We start from the raw sequence: 19,763 nt of genomic DNA, 5'->3' as shown, positions 1-19,763 counted from the left end.
AGAAATAAATGACAAAAAGTGTCAAAGTCCCAGAAAAACAGAGAGTAACTCTAGAGGACAAATCGGGGAAAAAGTAACTCGAGAGAACACATTTTTTTTAATCACTCACAAAGACCGGGTAGATGAAAGGTCAAGTATACCCCTGATGCGAAATTAAAAATGGCTCGGGTAGATGAAATGTCAAGTATACTCCTGGTACGAAATAATAAACAGCCCGACCCAACCAAAACAACCTGCTGTATATAGTATGAACAATGATTGTTCATACCTATTTGGGGTTTGAACAATCAATGTTCATATATTAACATGAGCTATGAACACTCATTGTTCATATAAACAATTATTGTTGATTGTTCATACCTATTTGGGGTATGAACAATCACTGTTCATACCTCAACATAATGTATGATCAATAAAAACACTTATTGGAGTATGAATAATCATTGTTTATACCTCAACATGAGTTATTAACAATCATTGTTCATATCTATTTGGGGTATGAACAATCAATGTTCATACCTCAACATAATGTATGATCAATAAGAACACTTATTGGAGTATGGACAATTATTGTTCATACCTATTTGGGGTATGAACAATCAATGTTCATACATCAACATGAGCTATGAACAATCATTGTTCATACCTATTTGGGGTATGAACAATCAAAATTCATATGATCAATAAGAACACTTATTGGAGTATGAACAATCATTGTTGATTGTTCATACCTATTTGGGATATGAACAATCATTGTTCACACATCAACATGAGCTATGAACAATCATTGTTCATACCTATTTGGGGTATAAACAATCAATGTTCATATATCAACATGAGCTATGAACAATCATTATTCATACCTATTTGGAGTATGAACAATCAATATTCATATGAACAAATATTATTCATATATCTATTTGGGGTATGAACAATCAGTGTTCATACCTAAACATAATGTATGATCAATAATAACACTTATTGGAGTATGAACAATCATTGTTCATACCTATTTGGAGTATGAACAATAATTGTTTATATATGAAGAATAATTATTGTTCATACTTATTTGGGGTATGAACAATCAATGTGCATACCTCAATATAATGTATGATCAATAAGAACATTCATTGTTCATACTGAACAATCGATTATTCAGTTCTTATTGGACTATGAACAATCGTTGTTCATACTCCTAGTGGATTATGAACAATGAATGTTCATACCTCAATAACATAAGGAATGATCAGTGAAAATCTATTGGAATATGAACAATAATTGTTCATACGGAACAATAATTGTTCATACCCCTATTGAACTATGAACAATTATTGTTCATACCTCAACAACTATGAACCTTTTTTTTAACTATGAATTTTTGGAATTGAATTTCAGGAACTTCTTTTTGAAGTGTCATCCAAGTTGAAAACTAATCACATTACACACTTGATTGCCTGTTAGATTAACATTAAAATTTAGAGGATCTTGATGGATTCGAACCACCATCTCCTTTGGATATCTTTAAAGTGCTTGGCCATTTGAGCTAAAGATCCACCTTGTAGATGTATTGATTGTTAGATTTACACGTCGGACTTCAGGATTTACACGGTCTACATGCCTTCTAGACCCTATAATCAAAATCTTTGAAAGAAAAAAAAAAAAAAAAGATGATTGATTGTTAACAAGTAACCTAAAGTGATCAATAGCTTCAAGATGATTGGTTGTTAACACACGAATTAGTAATCGAAATGGGTACCTATTGAAAATATTCGATTTGTAGTTTGATGAGGTGCCTCATAAATCAAAGAATCTGGTCGGTTGGAGAAGAAAAGGGCTTTAGGCTTTCTTATCCGTAATTTTGTTTATTAACAAGAAAGAGTAAAAGTGGGATTTAAAAAAATATAAAAAGGGCCGGGCCAACTTATTTTGTCTTTAAGGATTATTAAAATTTAAAAGTTGGGTTCGTGTGGTATTTAAATGTGGGAATTGGGTTTACCATATCCTCTAGGGTTATTTTGAAACCAAGAAAAATGTGGCAAACACTTAAAATATACCAAACTTGAATATGCAGAACATCTTGAGGAAGAAATGACTGATGACAAAGGTAAAGGACAAGTTGGCCATAACATTAAGCTAGTGATTGTCCAGCAGGCCGGATCTCACGAGGAAATATTTCACCTGGCACCAACCATCCCAGAATGAACATGCAAAGCCTGAAACATATACGCGCATCAAGGCTAATTAACAAGACGTAGGAACTAATTTTCACACATTCACCAGAAAACAGCTATGGTCAAGAGAATGTGACATTCTTGTGAAAAGCTCTCAAAAAGTGACGTGAGGTCCCCAAAGCTGCTGACCTTATAATGAAGCTCATTATGTAGCTTAAACACAATCTATCTAGGATTCTAGGCAAAAGTTGACCGGAAAGTGAAAACACAGAATCAGCAGATCATTTCAGGAAGGCATAACATATTTCCAGAAATCTCAAGTCTAATTCCTCTATAAAATTGTGTTTACGGTTACAAATTTTGGTAACTTTCTCCAGTGATGAGGCAGATTTCAAAGCCATCATATTATCATGATAGTGTTACACTGATGAGCTCACCTTGACTGCAAGAAAAAAGATGCAATCACTGCAGAGGATTGACGAGTAATGAAGATTATACAAAGCTTGACTAAGCTGGATAATGAAAATTCCATTACTCCATAGGTGAACCCTGTTCTTCAGCTACGCTCTCGGTTCCCACCTGGCCCAACATAATTGCAGTCAGCATCAGCTTACCTGCATCAGGGAAATTCTTGTGGTGCATCATCATCGCTTCCACACTCATATTTGGATCCTTAACAATTGCCAAGTCCACATCTTCTTGCCTTAGAGGGAGCACCTCATCAAATCCACCTTCGTACGACTCGGCCATAGGCCCATAACACCTATTCGAAGCTTTGGAGAGCACTGTTTCACTCAGAATTTGTAGAGTCTCTTCGTCACTCCATCTCTCTTCTGTAGAAGCTTGATGGAGACTTCCCCAGTCATCCAGATCAGCAGCATTACGCCAACACTCCTCCAAGAGTCCTCTGTTGGACAGACGGAAGGATGAACTGGTCCATGCAAAAACCTCAAAAGCACACAAGCATAGTTTTGGTGTGTTTCCACCGAGACAGAGTTTGATGAGTTCTCCAGGAGGGACTAGTCCCTGTCCAATTTCTGGTTTCTCGTTATTATCAGAGAGAATTTCAATGATTTCTTGCTGCAAGACAGAAAACCAATTTGTGTAAGAAATAGAAGGATATCATCACCTACATGCAAATGTTTTATAGACAGCAACATTAGCACTTTGGAGGACCACATTACTATATGATGTGGTTGTGCAGGTCCAACAAATTCACAAAAAACCCAAGGTGTTTGAATCATGGATACCACATCCATGGGGTTTGAATCACACAAACTACAGCCATGCATGTAGGATCTCTGTTGCAATGAACCCTAAAGTTGGGAGAATTAAACCAGTTATAGCAGTTTTTAAGATGGACACCTTGTACAGTAATTCAAATATAGATTCCTCGCTAACGTGTATCTGCTTGTGAAAGATGCTCAACTAATAATATATGAGCAATTGAAAAATATAAAAACTGAGCAGATGATTTAGCTTTTAGTCCAAATTATAATAGCAATATTTGCATTTCGTTCCCGATTTAAATAATTTTTGAAGTAAAAAAAAAATGAACTCCAATTCAACAACAAAAACCCCATGATTCTTATAATTCTTGAGATTACACTAAATATTTGTATGGATTTCGATGCAGACAAAGGAATTCACAACGATTACTTCTAAAGGTAGAAATTAACATATAACAAAATTATTCTAGCAGGATCCCATTAGGCAATGGGGTGTCAAATGGTCCCGGCCCGGCCCTCATGCTTTGAGGGTCGGGCCGGGCCAATGCTTAAATCTCGAAGCTCTTATCCGCCCCTCAACCCTATCGAGAGGGCCGGGCTTGGGGGCCAAGCTTGAGGGCCGAGTACTATCTTCTTCTTCTTTTTGTTGATTGGCAAACTTGTTTCAATGAGATCAGTAACTCTTTGGGGCTGGCGGGGTTCGAGCCCCAGACCTCTGGTATCATCACCCAAAGGTTTCATCGACTTTGCTCGTCGGCTCCTACAACCGAGTACTATCTCATACGTTTGAATATTTAATTAACAAAATAAATTTAATATAAAATGTTAAGTCATAAAATTGTACTCACTTCACAATTAAAACTTCAAGCTACTAAAAAACTTGTTAAACTTACATTTGTTAATTAAGATTAACTAAATTCATTTCATGAAATAATAAGGTTGACAAACTTAAAAGATAAGCATTCTTTTAAATGATGTATAGTGTATTAATACTAAAATGTTGTGTTGCATGGGTACGGGTACGAGTGTCTGGTTTGGACACGAGTACGGCGATTCGGACACGGCAAGGTCTGAAAATCAAGACAGGGACACGGCTAATATTCTAATTTAATATTATTATTTTTTTAAAACATAAATTGTTTTAAATAGAAGAAAAACAAAACAAAACAAAACAAAACAAATATAGATTTTGATAAGGCCCATTAGCCATTTAAAACAGTTTTTGCTAAGTTTAGATCTTGAATATAACCCAATCCAAAAAGGCCCAAGTCCACATTGCTTATTAAAAGCCCCATTTAATCTGTCTATGGAAGAAAGAAACAAAAAAGCCCAAGCCCACATCACTTATTAAAAACCCACTTTTTAATTGTCTTAGAAAGAAACCCTAGATCTGGGTTGCAGCCACCATGGAAAAAGATGGCGCACAGCTGACAACAACAATCCACCACCACCCGACAAATTCTTGAGTCAATATACTCCATTTCTAGCTTTCTTTCTTTCTTTCTTTCTTTCTTAATCTTCCTTTTTTTTTCTTTGAAACTGAGAATAGATTCGAATAGCGAATCTGTGTCGGGTCGACACGGGACATGCCGGAATAATAGGCATACCCATGCAACACAGCTAAAATGAGATATATTTCAATAGAAATCAATAGATATATGTGATAAATGTTGGGGGCTTAATGAGGGTTGGGCCGAGGATCGGGCCTAAGCTTCAAAGTCTTGGCCCTTACCCTCCCCTCAAAGGCTTGAGGGTCGTATGCTCGCACTTGTTTCGGGAAAACTAGATTGTTGGTTAGAAAGACCCTTCTTTAAACTATTATGAAATTGAGTACCTAAGAAAGAGGCACTAAAGCCAGCCTTTCACACCAACCTTTGCTTCTAGACCTAGAACAGCCTCTTTATAGCTTAACTGCGTTGGCCTGCCATTTCTCTTCTTCCTTTTCTCTTGGGTTGGTAAATGCTGAATCCACTGCCAGGCCGCCCCAAATATGTGAGGGATTTTTCGGCCCATGGGCCGGGTCGGGGCTGGCGGGTCAATACTACGCTACGCAGCAATCAAACGGTGGAAGAGCGCCTAGCACCTAGGCCTTGTAAGCCCGCTAGGCACTAGATGATTTTCTTTCATAATATATATACTGATTCACAAACACCCACTACTTATCAAACTTTACATATTTACAATAATTCAAATATTAAACAAAACTAAAAAAATATTAAAAAAAAGGAGTAAGAGTTGAAGAAGATGGCAAGTAAACTACTCGAGTTGAACAAAGAGAAGAGAGGACTGTAGACTATAATCTATTTTGAGAGGGATGAAGTGAAACATACTCTCTTTTGAACTTTTAACAACTTGTAAACGTCTTTTTTTTAATTTTCCTTTTAAGTTTGATTGGGCTTTAGTCTTTAAACCCATATTCAAATTTTAGGCCTTCTTGGTCCTTTTCTTGTGGACAGTTCACAGTACCCATGTTTCGATGGGAAAAAAAACCCGACCAGTAGGGCAAGGAACCGGTCTGGTTTAGGTCGGATATGACTATATCCGAATCCGAACCTGAATAGTTTGACAATATCCGAACCCAAACCCGATCCGAATCAAACCCAAATATTCTATCCGAACCCGACCGACCCGATCGATAATACTACAAATTCAAAAAAAGCCCAAAAAATATATCCGAACCCGAACCCGAACCCAACCCAAATAAATAAACAGATATGAAAATTGACCCAAACCCGAACTATTCAGATTTGGGTCGCGTCGGATTCGGGTCAAACCCGACCCAATTCCCTGCCCTACCGACCAGACCACCTAGAGTCCGCCTAGCCCAACTAATCGTCCGTCTAGACCTACCTAATCGGCCCACCGTTTTGTGAACCGATTTTAGGGCTAGGCGAGAGGATTGGACATTGCCTAGAAGGCCGCCTACGCCATTTTTCAGAGCATTGGACTATCCGGCAATGCATCTCTCCCCAACCAAGAAGAGCTCGTCCACAAGCAAAAGAGGATCATAGGCTCATAGCCCAAATCTGGATAAACCTCAACATTATGAATTCCTAAGCCACGGGCCTGTTGGTTTTCAGAAATCAGCGCTTCAAACAATCTTCAGTCCCTTAAAAACAACACTCCTTTAAAACCATAATCAAATCGTAAGTCTTCCTGGACCTTCCTTTTGGACTAGCCCGACTACTCGGCACAACGTTTTTGAACTGATTTTAGCCTATGCGAGTTTTTTTTAGAACACTGTCTAAAACCCCAGAAAAGAGATCGAGGCAGTGTTCTAAACCCTAAACCCACATTGTAAACAGACAAAACATTGACGAACAGACACGGATGGCTCAAATGGCTAGCTGCCTAGGTCCATGAAGCCTCTTTACTAACAAAAATATGATTTACCAACCATGGAGATCATCTCTACAAAAGCTCAGCTCATCTTAAAAGCCCCAAAATTTTCGAGTTTGGAACCCTCTTTACAGCATCCAAGTATCCAACTCAAAGCTGGAGCGGCCCCAGGAACTTACATACGACTAGCAAGGCTTTCTATGCCTCAATTGGACAATACTAAACACCTGAACAAGTCACTTGACGTGCGTCACTTGAACTTAACACATGGACTGTCATTATTGGGTGATGTGGAGTAAACAGGCCCTTTGAGTCAATTATTATAGATTGTTTTGATACCATTTTAAACTTTGGGGCATCCAACCCAAAACCAATTGGCAATGAGTGGAGCAGCCCCAAGAACTTATATATGTATATGCAAGGATTCAAATGCTTCAAATGTCCCCAAATATACATCCCAATATATACTGAACTTGAATAGGTAGAGATTGCAAAGAGGAAATTTTATAAGGGGTATGAACCTGCAAATTCAGAATCCTCAAATCAGCCTCAATTCGTTTAGTCTTCATTACAAACTCGTCATCCTTACCTGTGGATGTTGAATTTGGAAACAAAATAAATAAATAATAACCAGAAATGAAATAACAAAAAAGACAAAACTGATAGGAATAGAGGTTAAAACATACAAAATCAAAATCAGGGAGAACAAGATACTATAAATGCTTCCATCTAACAGAAAACGGATAACATTTGTGCAACCAAGGAACTGGGCATTGGTGAAAACTTTCCAATTGTAATAGATTTCTAGACTCATGATGGATTTTATTGTGCCAATGATAATTTTGGCTCTGGAGTGCCAAAATGCCAACCTAGTTGGGCGCATGGAGACAAAGTGCACCAAGTACTTCCCCTAGTTCTTCTTGTAACTCAGCCTTGTAGTTTATATCTCATATATCTTCCTCCCTGTTAAATAAAATTTCTTTCAAGAAAAAATATGAAGAAAATTTTGAATAGGAAGCACACAAGATGTGACATAACAATATCAGTTTCATGCAATCAACATCATCGCAAGGATGATGAAACATCTCCATAGAAAATCAGCTTTGATGTAGCACGAAGAACTTAGCTTGTGTAACCTGAAACTATGTACACATGACAATGACATATAGGAAATTGTGGCATAAGCATCAGCAGCGCACACGTTTCATTGACTACCCGCGCTTGAACTCTGAAGAAGCACATTCTGGTAGGGGTGTGCATAAAACCGGTCGAACCAACAAAACCGACCAAACCAAACCGAACCAGTCGGTTTCGGGTCAGTTATGTTTATGAGTTGGTTCGGTTTGGTTAAATATATTTGGAAACCAATAGGGTCGGTTCGGTCATCTGTTTAGTCCCAAACCCAACCCAAACCGACCCGCTATAATATATATTAGAATATATATATTTAATTGATTTAAATTAAAAATATGTGAAAACCAGTCAGTTCGGGTTGGTTAACATCGGTTAAACCGTAACCCAGTCGATTCAGTTCAGGTATCGGTTCGGCTGGAAATTAGTTCACTTCGGTTCGGTTAGTATAACACAGCCGGTTCAGTTCGGTTGTCGGTTTAGACCCAAATCCAACCCGTGCACACCCCTACATTCTGGATTAGAGTTTTAACTAAAGGAAGAACAAATCAACTTTGAAGGGGTCAAATCTACATAACAATTTGACAGATAAGTTTCTCCAAGGCACTGAAGAGTGTGAGTCACACTGGTATTTCCAAATAAACCTAATACAAACTCTACTGAGACATACTGTCATCTTTGTGACATAAAGACATAATCACATAATCACTGTACATTGTGATTTTGTTTATTTTATTTGTTTTTGCTTAATCCGTTCACACAGGTAAAGCTGATAAAATGGCTACCAAAATGTAAAACAACAAACCTGCCATAGCAGCTATCTTAGACACGTTTAGTAGACGCTTCCGATCACCCAGAGATGATCCCAATCTCAGGAGACCAGGATCCGACCCTTCTTCACTTGCTGCCTCAGAAAGAGCTAATGCATGAAGAGTTTCCGAAGCAGATGAGAAATGGTTTAGAAACATGTCATGAAGCCACAGGATATCTTTGTGCTGCCGCAGGAAAATTGTTAGCTCTTCCGGGAACTCTTCACCAAGCCTTAAAAGTTTAGCAAATTGGCGCCTCTCATGCAATTTTGTAAAGACAAAGTAACTAAATCCTCCTTTAGGACCAACACTTTCATGCTGCAGAAACAAATACCTATTCAGACAATATTATCAACAAAACGGAATATAACATGAAAAAAATAATATCAATGACATGTTCAACACATGGTATACCCAAATGCCACAGCCGATACTTACATAAATAAGAAGACAAAGATAGAATGTACGAAGAAGAAACCAGATATCACGTAAAATTAATGAGTGAGTGAACTACAGGCTACAGCACTGCACAACTATGCACATGCCTTTTGCATGCCACTCAACATGTTCTCCGTTCCTCCTGCATGCTATACATTATATCATCCAGTATGTAACAATATGCAGGTGGACTGAAAGTCATGGAAGCTTAAAATTCTGAGAGCCAAGGAAAACAGTCTCTTAGCATCTCCATCACATGAGCATTTTACAGTCTCCTCCATGTGAGCATATCGTTTTCTCTGCTTCAGTTCTCTTTGCCCTTCACATGTTTTATATAAATGCCAAAATGTAAACCAGTCTATTGTCCATGACGCTAAACTATGATCCTTTCACATTCTTTGTTTCTAGCAACTTCTGATTCACTATGAGAGTGAATTTCAACATCACATTGACGTAAAGGCTTTATTCTGCAACAAATCATGTCATAGATTATCCATAAATAACCTCAAGTCTCAACAAAAAATTGTTCCTCTAATGTATTTCAAAGCTATTTTCTATTTTACATGCCAAAAATTGCCCATGGTAATGGGATTTGGTCAAAGTCACCCTATGGAAGCAAATAAAAAATTTCAGTACATGTTGACTTGATCCATTTTCGCCCATGTGTATTTTTTTAAAATCATTCAATTTTCAGGTTGGGGAGTCTTGATGAGTATTTTCTGTTTAACCATGTAAAAATTAAGGACGTGACATTCATTTTTACGAGCACCATAGATTGGGGGAAGAACTGGCTGTTAATCTGAATCCTCAGGCCCATATACATACACTGAACCCAGTATGTCGATTGACCAAATCAGAAGACAGAGAAGACATCCCTTTTCAAAAGCCCTAGACCTCGACTATAACAAAATGCTAGATCAAAAAAATAACCCCTGGCCTGCCCTCAGAGGGCAAATACTCCAACCCATGTTTTCATTTGTTTTTACCAGCCCCAATGCTCCTGATAAAAGCTTGAATACAAACTCTCTCTTGCAACCCCACCAGCACTAGTTTGAATATTTTGATCCATTTTCCAAGGCTTCAAATTCTATCATCGCTCCTTGTGCCACACATTCGATGTTATAATGTTAAAACTCATTGAACCACAATATATCCCTAGCAAAGGCCACTACAACAGGTTCCTATTTTTCATGCATAGAAACTTGGGCTTTAAGAGTTTTAGAGTGTTTGGTTCCAAGGAGGTCCGTCGATTCAAGTCTATTGAGTAGTACTACAAAAACGCTCATCAATCTTGTTCTGTTACGTGAGTGCTTAAGGGCTAAGGCCCAGTACCTGGTTTGACATGTGTATGACCCGCGACCACCCTCCATGTATGTGATACCTGCCATGTCTGACACGTATGCACTTCAATATAAACGGCTGGGGCACCTAGGGATGTCCAAACGGGTACCCAGCCCGAACCCGACTTTTCAGGTTTTGAATGGATATCGGGTTACCCAGACCGGTTCTCATCGGGTCGGGAGTCCGATATTTTTTTGAGAAGTGTGACCAAACCCTACCCTAACCCTATATTTTGGGTACCCAGCAGGCTCGGGTTCGGGTTTCAAGTAGGATAAAACCCAGTATAAATAAAGAAATAGGACAATAAAAAACCATATTTAAAATATATATCTACAATTTATTCCTTCTTCGGTTATCCACCAATCCTTCAAACAAAATAAAACTTCTAATGAACTTGGAAGTAATTATCACCTATATTTAGACATAATTCTTTCGCATGTTTTAAAAATAGATGAACTCGGAAGGAACTATAGACACATGAATACACATTAGATCACGTGCAATTGCAGAAAAAATTAGAAATCCCGATGTAAGTTTTTCCATAATCCAATATACTAAATAACTCATCATTGTAAACATGAATGAGATCATGATCCCAATATTTCTCTAACTCATTCTTTTCTACGGGATTAGTAGTAGGCAATTGAAACTGGATTTGGGTTCGGTTTCGGTCCGGGTTCAGTTTCGGGCTTTTTAGCCCTTTTAACGGGTTTAGGGCTAAATTATCAGGTCGGTCCGGGTTTAGAGTGTGACCAAACCCTACCCTATGTATTTCGGTCTGGGTTTGGGTTTGGGTTCGGGTTTTTTCGGGTTCGGTGCGGGTTTTTTGTTCGGGTTTCGTTCAGGTTCCGGGCAAGATGGACATCCCTAGGCACCACTTACCAGCTCGAGCCTTTGGAGAATCTGACATCAAATTATGTGAATACAACAATAACAGTGTCCACCTGTAAAGCAAATTCTGATACAACAAAAGGACCACTACATGTAACTCGTAAGATACAACAGACAATCAGAAATTCATGCCAAGCAGATAATGAAAATTGGGCATACCATCAAATTCCGTAGAAGCGCTGAATCATTGAGATCGCAACAAATACTCCACAAAGTTTCGTACCCTTCATGCCGTTTAGAAATAGACAACAAAGGTAAAGAATATTTTCTAAGAATGTCTTCTTTTGACTCTTCCATGCTGTTAGTTGGATGCTGCAAACACCAGAAAGTTAAAAAGAATTGATACACGAAGAAGTGGAAAAATTGAAATAATTGTTTCTCAAACTATTAATAGGTATAAATTAGCCTTTACACACTTCCATACAAAACAGGCTTTTTATATGATGAGGGAACTGCAAATGTGTGGTTGTAACAGTCAACTCTGAGTACAACTAGGATTTTCAGTTCATAAAATTCAATTTACTTGCTAGCCAAGTAGTCAAATTCAACTAGGAAGCACGGGCATGTCCTATTAACTGCTTGATAAATGAGAATCTAACAACAACAGGATTTAACTCAAATAGATAATATAAATGTGTTCTTATTAAGGGAGCTCGATATCTGATGACGCCATCTACCCAATTACGATGGGTATCTACAAGTTAGTATACACCGTCAGTTTTCCTGGTGGGGCCCTCTCTCTCCCTGGGATACGTACTTATGTTGAACACGATCAAGAATCTTTTAGCTAATTTTGGCATTCAAGATTGTACGTGGTACCACCTATGGAGTTTAGCACTATTTTCCTTACTTTGGGGATTTGTGGACATCACTTCAGGATGAGACTATGAGAAGTAGGGAATGGTTAATCAATTTTCTGAATTAAAGACCATATATTCCTTTACTCAAAGATGTGAGAGGACCCAAGTGGTATCCATCTGAAAAAAATTTATTTAGGTTCTATTGCATCTCATACTGAGGAAATGATTGAAATAAGAGTGTCGACTGAAAAGAAGATAGGTTGTTTAGCTTACCACTAGTGCCTAGCTAAAGAAACAAGATTTTAAATGGCAACGATGAGTGGGCTAAGGTACATCTTGTTATGATGTCTTAGATTCCATCCAAATGCTTCTAGAGCTCCATTGGATGTATGTAATCTATTCTTTCATCATTCATTTGTTTCTCTCTTTTTTGGGAAAATTGTAAGAAAATACAACTTTTCAAAACTAATTGCATTCAAGGACAGCAAAATATTAAATTCGCAACTACTTCTAAAATCTATAAAGAAATTTGCATCTAAGTACACTTTCTACTGTTTGTCTTATTGATAACAGAAGTTAATCATCTTTTACATTTTTACCCCAAAATTTTATAACAATATTTGCATCTACGGACTCAATAATTTATTGTTATTGTAAGGGTAGAAATTAACCAGATATTTTGACAAATTTATTCCTAGACAAATTTTCATCTAAGAAGTACAAAAATTAAAGGTTCGTAATCATCAATTTTTCAAACATATTTGAAGCACTTGGAGTAAGCATCATAATCGCCTTGATTACTAAGAGAGAAATCTACATTTTTTGCGTGGCTTAATTCTATTTTGATTTTCTTTTTTGAGTGTAATTGAACTACAAAATAAAAGAAAATTTATTTTGTACTGCATGTGTACATGGATGCAAATTGAATATTAAGATGTCAAGTCATTTTGATTTCCATTAATCAATGATACATTGTGTACTTAAGAGGCCAATAATTTGAAAAGTTTAGGGGTAAAAATGTAAGAGAAGAATTATTTTTTGTCATAAATAAAACAGAAGGTACAAAGTGTACTTCAACACAAATGTTTTCATAAAGTTTAGGCTTATTTTCCAATTCAATTTTTTGCTATACTTAAGTGCAAATAGTATTGAAAGTTGTGGTTTTTACAGTTTCCCCTTTTTAGTTTTTGAAGACTCTAATACCTAACACCTATTTGAGTTACAAACTTGGTATGACATAAACAGAACGGTATTGTAATTTTCCTTCATAATATCTTAACGCAGACAGTAGATACTTCTTTACTAATTCTTTTCAGTCATAGGAAATGGGTAAATATATTCTAGTTTTTCCTCCACATAACTATAAAGTGACACATGTTTCCCAATTTCAAATACATAGAAAACACCTATATACCAAAACCACCAAGTTCAATTTCCTAAGAACCAGCAAGTACACCCTATATAGACGGTCGCCGAACAAATTGCTTATTAAAAAGCACTGTGCTTATACATATTAAACTTAAAATGTAAAAAAAGTTGTCAGGAAAAAAATATATATAAAAAAACATTTTCCAAAGGACTACATAGATCACGTGGTTTTGCAATTGACTACTCACTAAGCGGTTTGGGGTTTAGTATCTAGGGTTAGGCTTAGGGTGTAGTGTCTAGGGGTTAGGCTTAGGGTGTAGTGTCTAGGGGTTTAGGTTTCAGTTTTACAAAGTACGGGGGAGAGAGAGAAAGAAATTTCGCAAGTGCTCTCTACACCCTAAGCCAAAAACTTTGAACACTACACCCTAAGCCTAAACCCCTAGACACTTAACCTAAACCGTATACTTTAAATCCCTAGACATTAAACTGTAAAGCCTAAACCTCTAGACACTTGACCCTAAACTCTGAACCCTGAGACACTAAACCCTAAACTCTAAACTCCAAGACAATAAAACCTAAGCCTAAGCCCTGACCCTAAGCTCTAAACCACTAGACACTATAGCCTATACATAAAATCGTTTTGAAAAATACATAAACCCATGTACACTAAAACCCCAAAATCCCACTCTTGTTAGAAAAAGTATGTATTCAATGTGGTTAAGCACTGATTTTGAGAGAGAAAATAAAATGAATTAGTTCGATAATATGAAAGTCCATGCAAATTAATTTGTTTGAACGAACTGCATTTCAAAGTAGTTGATTGAACACACTGCATACTAAAATGCATTGTGCATATGCATATTAAAATGCGAACCTAGCATTTAAGAGAAAAAATATTATACTTGATTACTTAAAATTACTTGGTCAAGGGGCGTCAATATCTTTAGGGAACTCCGATATTAAGATTTCATGTGTAATTGGAATACTCTAGTTTTGTAAGTCAATTCTAGTAATTGAGTTGTCAAGTGGGGATTGTAATTAGCTACCATTAGCAACTTGCTAAGAGCATCTCCAATGGGGGGTGTAAAATTACACCTCTACATAGGTGTTACATACTAATGTATAGAATGAAAATATCCCTAATTTGACGTTGCACATTTGATTCTTCACATCAAAGGATTGCCTTTCCTTTGGTGTAAGCGGTGGAAGGAGTTCAAGGAGATACCATTCGGGTCCTTTGCATTTTCTTGGGAGGATATGTTTAACCACTGTTGTATTTTTGCTTTTCCTTCTTGTTGTCTTTTGTTTTTCGGTTCTTAGTAGGATATCTCATCCTATATTGTAAATATTGCTTTTATATAGTTTATATATATATTGATCGTTTACCTCTTCAAAAAAAAAATATCCCCAATTGATCGTTTCCAATGGAGAAATGTAAAAAATTTGGATTTTAAAACTCGGCACCACTTAAAGTGACGTTCGTCTTAGCATTAAAGAGGGGTGTCACTTGGAGTGACGCCTGAGTTTAAAAATCACAAATCGCCACTTTTAGAATTAAAAGGGGTGTCACTCCAAGTGACGTCCACACTTATTTTAAACTCACGCATCACTTCAAGTGATGCCTGAGCCTTTTACTAACTTGTATCCAGTATCCGGGATGAGAATTCCGCACTCTGTTTAGAAGTTAATAGCCATTACCTACAGTTTACATCCCCCATTGGAAGGGGATTATTGAGATTGGAGGTGCAAACTTTACATCTCTTGCTGTATAACCCGCCCCGGCCCCCCAATGGAGATGCCCTAAGGTTTAAGGTTTAGGTACTGTGTAACTTGTTTAAGAATGAAACATACCTCTTACCGATCAAAAAAAAAGTCTGGACACATAATTGACTCTTTTTTTCACTAATCAAGACACAGAATGGACAATCCGGTTACTAAATTCCAATACTTTCTAAGAAGAAGAAATTGGAGACAATTAAAATGACAATCCAAAGGTGTTCAGTGTTTGAAACTAAGCCGAGATTTTATACCAATCATATGAACCGTCTCGCAAATCATGCACATATGGTATGACTGTTTGAGTATGTGTCTTCTATAATGTGTTCATTATGTCATAGTGTACGGTCCTTATGTTATATTGTAATATGCCCCTTGAATGGGTGCCCTTATTGTACTGCTCATTAATATCCAAATGTAATGTCCACAACCCTAATAAATAAGGTTGAGTAACTCTTTCCCAGATGTATTCTTCTTCTCTCCTAAGAAGCCCCAAGCTTGGATTTCAACTATAAACATAAGATTTCTAACAAATTCACTACAATTTAATTAGTGAAGATGTTAAGTGAAAGTCATTTGAGAGACATTATGCATGTTGGTAAAGACCAATAGACAAAGATCATAAGTAACTATAGTATCTGATGCTTAAATATAAATAAATAATCGAAAACGAGAGTTGAAACTTGCACAAATTACCAGGTATTTGTCGTCGACAAAACTCTTAATATGTTGATACAGTGAGGCCAGAAGTGTGTCTCTCCTTTTCCAGTACTCACCTAAAAGACCCTTGTGTTCTTCCTCACGTTCAACTTTTGCGGTTATAGCACCACTGTATGACTCGAGTAAAACATCAGTCAGGCTCTCCAGATGAGAATATAGAGGTGACTTTTCTTTCCAATCAGCTGAGTCCTTTAAAAGTTGAAGCATGAAAGAAGCAATACACCACAACCCATCACGGACCACAGGTTTACAATACCAAGACATTAAACCTTCAGGAAGTGGATACCAATTGTTATATTCGTTTCGATATTGTATGGAAGCACGAATCAGAACTGTGCATGCATCTGAGAGTTCACACACTCGTTGAATTTGGACAAATGTCGGTTGTTCTCCACCGACAAAATATTGTAGATGATGGGATATGCAGTTAAATACTTCTTGGAGATCAGAAACTTTACTGTAAAATACTTCGGCATTATCTCTATCCATCAAAAGTACAGTATGGTGACGAGCTTGTTCACCAACTAACTGAATCAGGTCCCAAAGCGAGCCTGCCATTTCATCCGGTGAGTCAGAATACAGAACAGTAGTCCCATTTGATCGGTTCTGGCTGAGAATACTTTGTAGTTCCCTCAATTGGATGATTCCAGAAAGCTTTTCACCGTGTTCCATGATAATTTGTAAGGAATGTTCTGCTAACAAGGTCAAATGACAACACATTTGATCTATTAGAAATCTACTTTGGAAAGTTTGAAAAACAAAAATTTAATTAAACACCTTCAACAGCTTCACTGGTGAAAAATCAACAATAACAGAATAGCATATTACTATATTAGGAAATTATTTGTTACAGAATTTTCCCAACTTACTGTGTAAATGAAATTCTCCTCCAGAAAAAAAAAGTACAGAGATAATAAATTCTACAAATATTTGCAACCTAAATGATGCAAAGAACCTTATGAATGAGACTGGTTGCTGAGGGATATAAATACTAAATTGAAGTCTCTGTGGAATAACAAAATGACTACCACTTTGCTTCTATCGAAAAAATGACCTGTTAGTTCTAACCTTCTAACCAAGGGAAAAAGTAAAAGGGGAAATAAGAATCGTAACCATGCATGACCTAATAAAATTTAGCAGAATTTAACAAAAGCAAGAGAATCATACTCTGTCTAGAAGAAAGTTCCTCATGGCATCTGGATAGAGCAAGAAACTGGAGAAACTTATGATGCTTCTGTTGCTTATCAGCAAGTTGGGATGACACAACAGACATAGCCACAATTTCAGTTCCTCTGGTTGTAGTCCAGTGTTTGGCTAATGTATCAACAATAGATTTGCTCATCCGAGTAAAAACATTTCTTTCTTCATCCTTCTCAAAGGCTCCAGAACGTCTAAGCTTTTCAAGTGAATCACCAACCTGTCCAGACAAAAGAAAGTCATGAAACAGGCGACCAAGTAAAGCTTCCGATTCTTCGTCTTGAGCAGTTGGACGTATGATCCCAGTTAACAATGCTCTTCGTCTATCCCCAGCATCCCATGCTTCAGAACTAGCCCTTCTTGGAGCAAGGCTGCCACCTAATGCAAGGTTCCATTTTTCTTCTTCAGCAGCTCCTTCATTTGAGCTTCCTTTACGTGACAAGCTTCGTTCAGGAGGATCAACTCCACCAAGTAGAACTGCCTTCTCGGGTATTGCCCAGACTCCTGCTTTCTCAGTTACTACAACCCATGCACCTTCCTCGACATCTTCTTTAGAAGGGAAAACCGAAGCATCTAGAACTTTCCCTGCATCCCAAGGTAAATCAAACTGATAAAGTCGTGTGGCATTTCCCCTATAGTAAGAAACTGTTGCAGTTCCATCACCAGAGAGAATGATTGCTGATCCAGAAGGCTTGCCCCCTACACGGAGTTTCATGGAAAACAAGAAGTTTTCATCCTCTACTCTTGCTTTGGGCATTATCACTTGAACAGGAGCTTTTTTCTCCAGAACCCGTTCAAGTATTGGCTCACCATTGTCAGATGGAGTATTTATCCCAGGTCTATATTGCATCGTTAGAAGTGAGTACTGCGTGTAACTAGAACTGCTCACTCGATCCTTACAAAAGGTAGCCACAAGAATGGTTATTTCTTTCCCGTGATCATCTATCTGCATATCCAAAGGCCAAATGCGCTTTTCACCAGCAAGATCCTTCTTAATACCCATATCATTATCAGTGCCAACAATCTCATGAGACCATAGCTTTGAAACATTCAACAACTTTGAGTCAAAACTTATTCTAAAACACAGGATCTTATGATCTGTCAACAAGAAGAACTCGCGGTTAGATTCCTCAGACACAGCAAGTTGAAACCGCCAGATAAGTGACCTCGGATACCCCTTTCCGACTAGACCTTCACGACCATCACTACTATTGACTGACAAAACATCATAGTCTAATGAAATCTTTTTCCGGATAACACCACTGGGACTACATTCAAACTGCCACAACTCACCATCAGAACCAGCTGCTAAGGCAACACAACTATACTCCCTATCAGGAATTTCTGTAGCAATGAGTGAATTAAAACACCCTTTTTCTACCATATAACTACTCCCAAGCCTGCTAAGTTTCTTCTGACTATTCGTGGGGGTCGTCCTATTCTCACTAGGCGAAAAACCACTCTCAGCTCCACTAACAACCGGACCACTCCCACGTTCCGCGTAAATATCCGGCCAGTATATAACATCCTGCGAATTCTTATTACACATAACAATCCCCACCACCGGGTTACTCTGCCATTCATATTTACTTCTCTCCCCAAACCCACCGTTCCAACTAACGACACAAACTATCCACGAACCACCCTTACTAAACGGAATATCAAGAACTGCACATTTTTTAAAAGCTACAGGTGATAAGAAACTCCAAACGAATAAACGATTATCACATATAATCCAAGATAGCGACGTACATTTATCTATACCACCCGATATACCTATCTCACTAGTAACAACAACACTCTTGTGTAGAAAACTAGCTTGCGCATTACGAACTTCTTCCGGAAACTCTCCAACGTAAACTGGCTGGACTTGTTGGTCCTCGTTTTCAGTTTTCTTTCCAGCTGGAATTCTGCACAATAATAATAATAATTATTATAAAAAAAGAATAAAAGAATTAAGAGAGTGAAGTTACTGAAAAGGGCAGTACCTGGCGAGAACGGATAAGCGAGAAAGCCAAGGAGCAGGAGTACCAGTGGAAGGGCGGTTTGGAACTAATGATGACGACTGCAGTAGCGGGTCGTTTTGGTTATTATTATTAATAGGAGGAGGAGTAGAGGGTGACTGGTTTAACCGGTCGTTGGTTTTTTGAGTTAAATTGTGGTGGGGTCTTCTCCTAGTTCCAGGAGAGAACATAATTGAAGAATTTTTGTGGTTTAGGGTTTTGACTTTTGATGCAAATGAGTTGTTGTTAAAGAGTGGGAGAATTCATTTGAAAAATTGCTCGCTGCTTATTAGACCGGCTTTCATTATTAAGGCCGTGCAATTGGTTTGGGCTTCACTTTTTGTATTTTGGATTGGGTTGGCCCAACGAAAACTTGAATTGGACTATTTTGTTTTGGGTTGGAAAGCCCGACCAAAACATGAAATGATGCCGCTGGTGTTGTCCAGTTGTTGTATATTTTACTGTTGTGATCATCTCGATCTTTTGATTTCCCTAGTGGCGTAAAACACTGAAACTTGCATGTTACATATCTCATTTGTCATTTCATCAA

General features: G+C 37.6%; 1 protein-coding gene across 3 annotated transcripts; it reads right to left on the bottom strand.

Moving 5' to 3' along the window:
• Nucleotides 1-2,475: 2,475 nt before the first annotated feature.
• LOC147474672 (Nucleoporin, Nup133/Nup155-like protein) lies at nt 2,476-19,494 on the bottom strand. 3 transcript variants are annotated; one of them, XR_015207460.1, is made up of 8 exons: nt 19,199-19,494; nt 17,181-19,120; nt 15,990-16,705; nt 11,509-11,661; nt 8,676-8,997; nt 7,426-7,702; nt 7,261-7,328; nt 2,476-3,251 (listed from the first exon to the last, which is right to left on the bottom strand). XR_015207460.1 is itself a non-coding variant. In XM_086582081.1 (8 exons), exons 1-8 carry the CDS (start codon nt 19,402-19,404, stop codon nt 2,703-2,705), a joined length of 3,870 nt encoding a protein of 1,289 aa, XP_086438207.1. In that variant the 5' UTR covers nt 19,405-19,493; the 3' UTR covers nt 2,476-2,702. The 3 variants fall into 3 exon arrangements, 2 of the variants coding, with proteins under 2 accessions (XP_086438207.1, XP_086438206.1); XM_086582081.1 differs by lacking the exon at nt 7,426-7,702 and having other exon boundaries at nt 17,181-18,878; nt 18,963-19,120; nt 19,199-19,493; XM_086582080.1 differs by lacking the exon at nt 7,426-7,702 and having other exon boundaries at nt 19,199-19,493.
• Nucleotides 19,495-19,763: the final 269 nt, after the last annotated feature.

The sequence above is a fragment of the Coptis chinensis genome, chromosome 9, assembly GCF_015680905.1.
Source record: "Coptis chinensis isolate HL-2020 chromosome 9, ASM1568090v1, whole genome shotgun sequence".
Classification (NCBI taxonomy): domain Eukaryota; kingdom Viridiplantae; phylum Streptophyta; class Magnoliopsida; order Ranunculales; family Ranunculaceae; genus Coptis; species Coptis chinensis.
This window is presented reverse-complemented; position numbering and strand designations above follow the sequence as displayed.

Excerpts from the sequence above, each read along its gene's own strand:
- LOC147474672 (XM_086582080.1), bottom strand. The coding sequence starts at position 19,404 with ATGTTCTCTCCTGGAACTAGGAGAAGACCCCACCACAATTTAACTCAA. Across the intron at positions 19,121-19,198 it reads CGCTTATCCGTTCTCGCCAG|AATTCCAGCTGGAAAGAAAA; the intron begins GTACTGCCCTTT and ends ATTATTGTGCAG. Across the intron at positions 7,329-8,675 it reads TAAGATAGCTGCTATGGCAG|GTAAGGATGACGAGTTTGTA; the intron begins GTTTGTTGTTTT and ends CAACATCCACAG.